Source organism: Pimephales promelas, chromosome 15 (genome assembly GCF_988280905.1).
Source record: "Pimephales promelas chromosome 15, fPimPro1.hap1.1, whole genome shotgun sequence".
NCBI lineage: Eukaryota > Metazoa > Chordata > Actinopteri > Cypriniformes > Leuciscidae > Pimephales > Pimephales promelas.
The window spans coordinates 31,160,850-31,168,531 of NC_142783.1; the positions used below are offsets into that span (position 1 = coordinate 31,160,850).

The 7,682-nt window shown below is 38.9% G+C and overlaps 1 protein-coding gene across 1 annotated transcript; it reads right to left on the reverse strand.

Moving 5' to 3' along the window:
* Positions 1–830: 830 nt before the first annotated feature.
* On the reverse strand, positions 831–6,377 carry cipca (CLOCK interacting pacemaker a). The gene is made up of 4 exons (XM_039666900.2): positions 6,241–6,377; positions 5,668–5,783; positions 4,466–4,623; positions 831–2,331 (listed from the first exon to the last, which is right to left on the reverse strand). The coding sequence occupies exons 2-4, from the start codon at positions 5,711–5,713 to the stop codon at positions 1,498–1,500; spliced, it is 1,038 nt and encodes a 345-aa protein (XP_039522834.2). The 5' UTR covers positions 5,714–5,783; positions 6,241–6,377; the 3' UTR covers positions 831–1,497.
* Positions 6,378–7,682: the final 1,305 nt, after the last annotated feature.

Genomic DNA, 7,682 nt, shown 5'->3' on the forward strand with positions numbered 1-7,682 from the left:
CCAAAAATGAAAATTCTGTCAGTATTTACTCACCCTCATGTTGTTCCAACCCCGTAAGACCTTCGTTCATCTTCGGAACACAAATTAAGATATTTAAGATATTAAGATCGCTCCTGCATACAGTCCATAGGCTTCTTGAGGGACTGGCTCTTGCTGTCCCCGAAAAGTCATTAAAGACATCGTTAAAATAGTCCAAGTGACTACAGGGGCTCAATCTTAAGTTTATCAAACGACGAGAACACTTTTGTGCGCAAAAAAACAACAAAAATAACGACTTTATTTCAACTATTCACTTCCTTCTCCATGGGCCTGTAGTCAGTTAACGTAGTGTGATTGCATTGAGCTACGTCACACGTAGGCTCACTATTGGCCGACGCTGGTCATGTGTGTGTGATGCGTGTGACGTGCAATAACAGAAGCTTACGCTATTAAACTAGTAACCTGACTCGCGCAGAGGGAGAAATAAACGAATAGTTGAAATAAAGTCGTTATTTTTGTTGTTTTTTTGTGCACAAAAGTGTTCTCGTCGTTTGATAAACTTAAGATTGAGCGCCTGTAGTCACTTGGACTATTTTAACGATGTCGTTAAAGACTTTTCGGGGACAGCAAGAGCCAGTCCCTCAAGAAGCCTACGGACTGTATGCAGGAGCGATCTTAATATCTTAAATATCTTAATTTGTGTTCCGAAGATGAACGAAGGTCTTACGGGGTTGGAACAACATGAGGGTGAGTAAATACTGACAGAATTTTCATTTTTGGGTGAACTAACCCTTTAAGAATTCATCACAATGCATTACAAATAATAACCATTCAAATACACCCAGCACAAATGGTTATTAGTCCTCTTACTCTTTATTCGCATTGATAACCGTAACAAAAACATTTACTTGGAGATGAAAACACATTAAACACATACAAATCATGTTTATTACAAAGACATTATTACAAATCCTCAAATAGTCACGAGGACGAATCAGAATTTCACATTTTTAACTGAATTAAAAAAATATTATTGTGCACTTAAGTATAATCTCTTAAAGATAAAACACACAAATATGTGTAATTTCTCAAAGGCATTTATTAGATACTAAATTTTAATTTTCCATTTTTGTCATTAGGAGCAGAAAATATTTTTACTTTCCAGTTCCGGCGTTCCAAAGCCTCCTTTCCAAATAGTAACCAATTAGAATAAAATACACGGTTAATAGCTTTGTTTTTAAACTTGGAGTATAGCATTATTTCACTATCAAATGAATCACTTTATTCAGTAAAAAAATGCAGTTACCTAAGCATTGTATTTATATACTTTTGACAAAACCACAGGTGTAAGGATGACTGATATCGGACAGATAACATATGATGTGATATCTAGATCTCCAAAGTCTCAAATCTTTGACATTTCCAACTGAATCTACAAAGAGAAGCTGAACATTTCCAAAGCTTCTGAGGTCTAAGCAAAAATATGGTTATTCCATAATACTGCAGCAGTTACTGCTACTACACAATGCAACCCGGATCCTCGTCCGCATCCTTCAGAGAGTCCAGCGGTGATTCCATGGGCGTCTCGTCACTGTTTCTAGAGTTCTGGAGGATGAGCTGTAATCTGGTCCAGACTTTGGGGTCTCCACTATATATGGCCTCCAAGAAGAGGTCAGTCTGAGCCTGCAGACTCTGAAGTTGGGCCTGGGAACGTTTGTTCTGCCGAATAAGTTCCTTTGTGCGCAGCGTGATGCCCAGCAGGCCTGACCGATTCAGAATATTATACGTGTTGCAGAAGCGTTTGCGTTTGCTGGAACTTGGAGAGAAGTCATCTGACATATTCTCCCCATCACTGCCCTGGGCGACTGAAGAATTGGGACACGTCTGAGGGAATGAAGCGAGGAGGGAGTGAAACGGTGAAGTGGTGGTATGGGGCTCCTGAAGGTCAGAAAGCCTGGATGAGGGGTTTTCCACACCCATGTCTCCCAAAGAAGCAATGTTAGGGTCTACTCCATAACCCGTGCACGTCTCAGAATCATCCTGCTTCAAAGAGCAACCGTGGAAAGGTTTTTCATCATAACAGCGTCGTTGATGTCTACCACTGTGACTGTGGTTTGCCCTCTTATGGACGGCACTGGGACCCTGGTCGACTGTAGACCCTTGTGGAGGGTGTGGGACAAAGGTGTTTTGCATGGGAACATGCTTTCTGGAAAGTTTCTTCTTGTCAGAGCTCTGGCTGCTACAGTCACTGGTGGGTATGACTGGCTGTAGGAAAAGCAGCTGAGACTGAGGAACCACATCCAATGAAGTGTTTAAGCTCCATGGTTTTAACGCAGGGGCCACAGAGTTTGGCTGAAACAAGAATTGTCAAGGAACAATTTTTAAAACAGATACTCTTTAGTTCTCATCCACAATAACAGGTGGGTCAATAGGTACGTTTCCACCGCCGGGCCAGGGCTAACAGCGAGCCGAGCCGAGCCAGTGGCCACGGGCCTCAAGCACCGGGCTTGCGTTTCCACTGCCAGGCCAGTAGCCCCGCCCCTAACATGCCTTTCTGGATCAAACAACATACAACCCAACCCATTTCAGCGGGTATTATGAATGTATTTATTTTTTAAGTTAGGAAGATAGCATGTATATTAAAGGGTTAGTTCACCCAAAAATGAAAATTCTGTCAGTATTTACTCACCCTCATGTTGTTCCAACCCCGTAAGACCTTCGTTCATCTTCGGAACACAAATTAAGATATTTAAGATATTAAGATCGCTCCTGCATACAGTCCATAGGCTTCTTGAGGGACTGGCTCTTGCTGTCCTCGAAAAGTCATTAAAGACATCGTTAAAATAGTCCAAGTGACTACAGGCGCTCAATCTTAAGTTTATCAAACGACGAGAACACTTTTGTGCGCAAAAAAACAACAAAAATAACGACTTTATTTCAACTATTCGTTTATTTCTCCCTCTGCGCGAGTCAGGTTACTAGTTTAATAGCGTAAGCTTCTGTTATTGCACGTCACACGCATCACACACACATGACCAGCGTCGGCCAATAGTGAGCCTACGTGTGACGTAGCTTTACGCAATCACACTACGTTAACTGACTTACAGGCTCATGGAGAAGGAAGTGAATAGTTGAAATAAAGTCGTTATTTTTGTTGTTTTTTTGCGCACAAAAGTGTTCTCGTCGTTTGATAAACTTAAGATTGAGCGCCTGTAGTCACTTGGACTATTTTAACGATGTCTTTAATGACTTTTTGAGGACAGCAAGAGCCAGTCCCTCAAGAAGCCTATGGACTGTATGCAGGAGCGATCTTAATATCTTAAATATCTTAATTTGTGTTCCGAAGATGAACGAAGGTCTTACGGGGTTGGAACAACATGAGGGTGAGTAAATACTGACAGAATTTTCATTTTTGGGTGAACTAACCCTTTAACTGCAGTAGTGTCCCGATTGTCTCGCGAGTCGCCAATACAATACTGCACTCGCAACTTCTTAATATTTTCCTGAACTAGAAGGGTTGCTAAATGAATGCTTAGCTTAGAAAGTTCAGCGTCGATGTATTTTATAAAGTCCTCATTTCTTCACACGCCGTCAGATTGACGTTGTACCCTTTCTTCTGCCCAAATGCTCAGAAGAGCTTTGGTCTTGTGCTTTGGCGATTCTCCATTTCGATTATTTTGCACGATATAAAAAAAGTGAAATGTCCATCTTGCTTCAGATCATAATATTCCATAACACCGATAAACTCCGCCTTTTACTTTGAGAACGCCTCTAGCCCGAGCTGGCCCGCTTTTCGACGGGCCAGAAATCCTGAGTAAGCCCCGATCAAGCCCCGGAAGTGACCGTGGAAACGCGACTGGCCCTAGCACGGCTCGTCCCTGGCCCAGCAGTGGAAACACGGCTAATGATGTGTCTTATTCATTTGTTCAATGATTGTACTAGCGAGAAGCAAAGTTTGACCCTTATAACGTACCATGGACAAATGTCCATATTTAATTAGCCGCAAGTGGCACCAATAAAATAATTTGTTGTGAAATGAATCACCTTGTATAAATATGTCACATTTAACTAAACCAATTTCTGAAAGGGTGTGAAAACTTGCCTTAGAGAATAAGTCAAATGAATGTTTTTATATCATTGATTTTGAAACTTTTTAAATGTACAATATTAGAACTTTCACATTTTTCTTGCCTACTTTAACTGGCCGCATTACCTTGAGTAATTCAAAGTACATGAAAACATGGCATTCACAGACTAGTTTCAATGATTACAGACATCTCTGATCATATTCAACTTTTTCTTGGTGATTTTTCGTGAGGCAAAGATGTTGAGCAGCAAGCACTGGAAAGTATTCAATCACAGTGTAAAGAGCTGTAACTATCAGCATATTAACTACAGGGTTGACCGAAACAATACTATAACTCAAACACAGATGTTTCAAGAAAAGCAACTATGGAATTAACAGAATTGTACGAGTGTGTAATACCTGCTTAAGGACAAGGTTGTTCATTACGATCATGCGAGAGACGCCAGGAATGAAAGGCACCCGAGGAGCTGTCGGCATGCTTTGAGATGCAGTACTGGTTGGTCCCCCGTCTTCAAAGTCTGTCTGGTCCAAAGCACTGTAATATCCTGAGCTGGCATCTATGGTGGGAAAATAGTGTTAAGAGTAATACCTAGTAATTATGTGCAGTTATACACCTATAACAAGCTAATTATGAACAACATTTTATAAATGGAGTCAGTAATGGGGAAATTGCATATGATTACACCACTGCATTTGAGAAAGACAAGTGGAGCACTATATTTGGATTTAAACCATAATACACAGAAAAACTAGGGCTGTGAAATCGACTTGCTCCTGTAACCTGAGATTGTGTTTGTTTGTTTGTTTGTTTAACATTTTCATGGCATGACAAATTTATGGTAAACTATATTAGGTTTTTAAAATCTATTTTTGAATAAATCATTCAATTTTAAATGTATTATTATATACCGGAGTCCCACACATAACGTGGGAAAACAATATGCATATAGTGGCCACGAATTTGCAGTTTGTTCCCATCATGACTTACTAATACGTCAGCACATTTTACTAATTCGTTCCCTCGCTTTAAGAAAATCATGCGCACAATATAATCATTTGTTCCCTCGTTTTACTAAATCGTGGCCACATTGTAATAATAAATAGTTCCCTTGTTTTGGTTAAATCCAAACGAGAGAGCGAATTAGTAAATTGTGGGAATGAATTCTTAATTTGTGGCCTTGATTTAACTAAAATGAGTGAACAAATTCTTAATTCGAGGCCACGATATATTCTGTATAGGCCTATATATTTGGTCAAACTTTTTTCAATATTTCTGTCCGACTGTTAAATGAATATAAAAGGTTGCTCATAGAGTTAAACCCAGCACAGTCTAATAAAACAAGCTTCAGGGGTATAGGATTTGAATGAACATGTTGGTGGATCTTCTCCTAATAATAAAAACTTGAATGTCATCCTGGAGTGGCCTATTTGGCAACGGGTATAAACAATCTTGGGTTACACTTTATTTTAAGGTGTCCGTGTTACAGTGCAACTATACATTTAAGCTTTTGGTAATGATAACTAGCTACATGCACTTACCATAGGGTTAGGATTATGTTAATATATAAAAATGACAATATATTTAAATATAAATGACAAACCTGAATCTTTGTCCATCTCATTGGAGGCTTTCCGTTTGTTGCCCATGTTGGATCTTCTCTGGTGGTCCAATTCGTTTGATTTCAGTCCATCTGTACAGCCCTGATCCAGGCAGTGACTGAGAGAAGGACAGAGCCATGGGTTAAATAAAGGAAAGTCAAAACCCTGAAATATGATAGTCTAGTGTAACATGAGCACATTAATGACTCGAATCAATGAAATGCACCTCCAAACTGACTTAATATATGGTTTATTCGTGCAAAATCCCTTTATCTTAAATTAGTAAATAGTAAATAAACAGCTGATGAATTAATAACAAGCAGTTACCGAAAGAGAGACATACAACAGCTATTAAAGCACCGCAGAAATAACACAATACATATCAACATCTTAAAATATAGCTTTAAAATAACAACAGCACCTTATTTATTTCTTAGTTTAGATCTAGAAGAACATACGAACAGAGTTTAGACACGTAGTTACTGCAGTAGCACTACTTGACACACGATGCCAAACACGAGACTCTCCTAATAAACACACACGTCAACAAAAAAACGCACGTTTTTAATACTTACCAAGATAAATTCGCTTCTCTGGTTTTGGTTTGTGTGTGAAATGACGCTTGACGACTGGCGAGTTCAAACTAAGCTTATATTTCTGTTGTTGTGGGAACCAGACTGTCCAGAGTGCAACGTGAGTTTACAAACGTAGCTCCGCCTTCACGGCTGACTTAAATGGCTGTTACCAGGGGAACAGCCTATTCGTCACCTACTTGACTATGGAAGGTCCGCCTTTAATTTGCATATCGCCTTCTGATTGGTGCAGAGTTGAACCCTTGCGACTGTAAACGTGACTGTGAAGTGTGGTGTGCATTTCTCACACGGTGAAATCTGCACTGCAGCGTCAAGAGTGAATCTAGCACGCGTTGCAGCGTCATCATCCTATCCAGCCCATCATTTTTGAAAAATAAAAAATGTTGTGCAGATAATGGAAGCCACGTAATAAAAACATAGGTATTGTGATTTTTCACGCAGTTCAAACGTCAGTGACATCCAAATAAGTTTGCGTATCATAAAGTTTGTAAATAAATAAATATTGTGTGGATGTGTTTATTGTTATTATTATTTGCCACGGGTAAAAGTGTAATTTCTTAAGAATTATTAAGTGTTCTTTCTTTTTGAATGGTAATTGCAAGTGTCCACTTGGCTGGCCCTGATTTCACTAACATTACCTTCACCTGAAACCTGATCTTAAACACAAACGTAACTAAAGGGCATGGCCTTTGGCACACGTGCAACATTAACAGAATTGCCCACCAACAGGTTCAGAAATGCCTCTAGGGTAACTTACTTCACAAACTCCAACTTCAAGAAGTCAGAACCGCCTATTCATTGCCAAAATATGTATTGCATTAAAGTGTAAATGCATCAAATCAATCTAAATCTGGTTACTGGCTACATGAAAATAACCTAATAAACGGATCAAACATTCTAGAAATCTTTTATAATAATAATAATAATAATAATAATAATAATATTGGCTTGGCTTTATTGGTGGTTTTATTGAATTTAGTGACTTTAATGCAGAATGTGGGACAAGAACAGATCTGTTTACCCTTTAAATGAGCACTTGTATGCTTTACTGTATACAGCCTAACTGAGATTTTATAATATGGAGCAGATATTATTGAACTTTGACTTTACAAATCCTGCATTTAAACAATTTTAAACTACATTTCCCAACCACAACTTCCATTCACGATCAGATAATCAGATAAAGTAGTATGCTCGGTATTTTGTCCCAAACCCAGAGCATTTTGGCCCGAACCCTTGGTTAGTAACCAGGGTGAGTTGCATAAACTGCTAAAACTAGTCTTACAAGTTAGTCTTATAATTTTTTTTCTTCAAAACTGTTCATAACTTTTTAAAGTTACTTTCATAAAAACGTACAGATTTGATACCGAACAGCAAGACTGATTACCCCTAACTAACTCCTAGTTGGTCAAACTAGTTCTTAA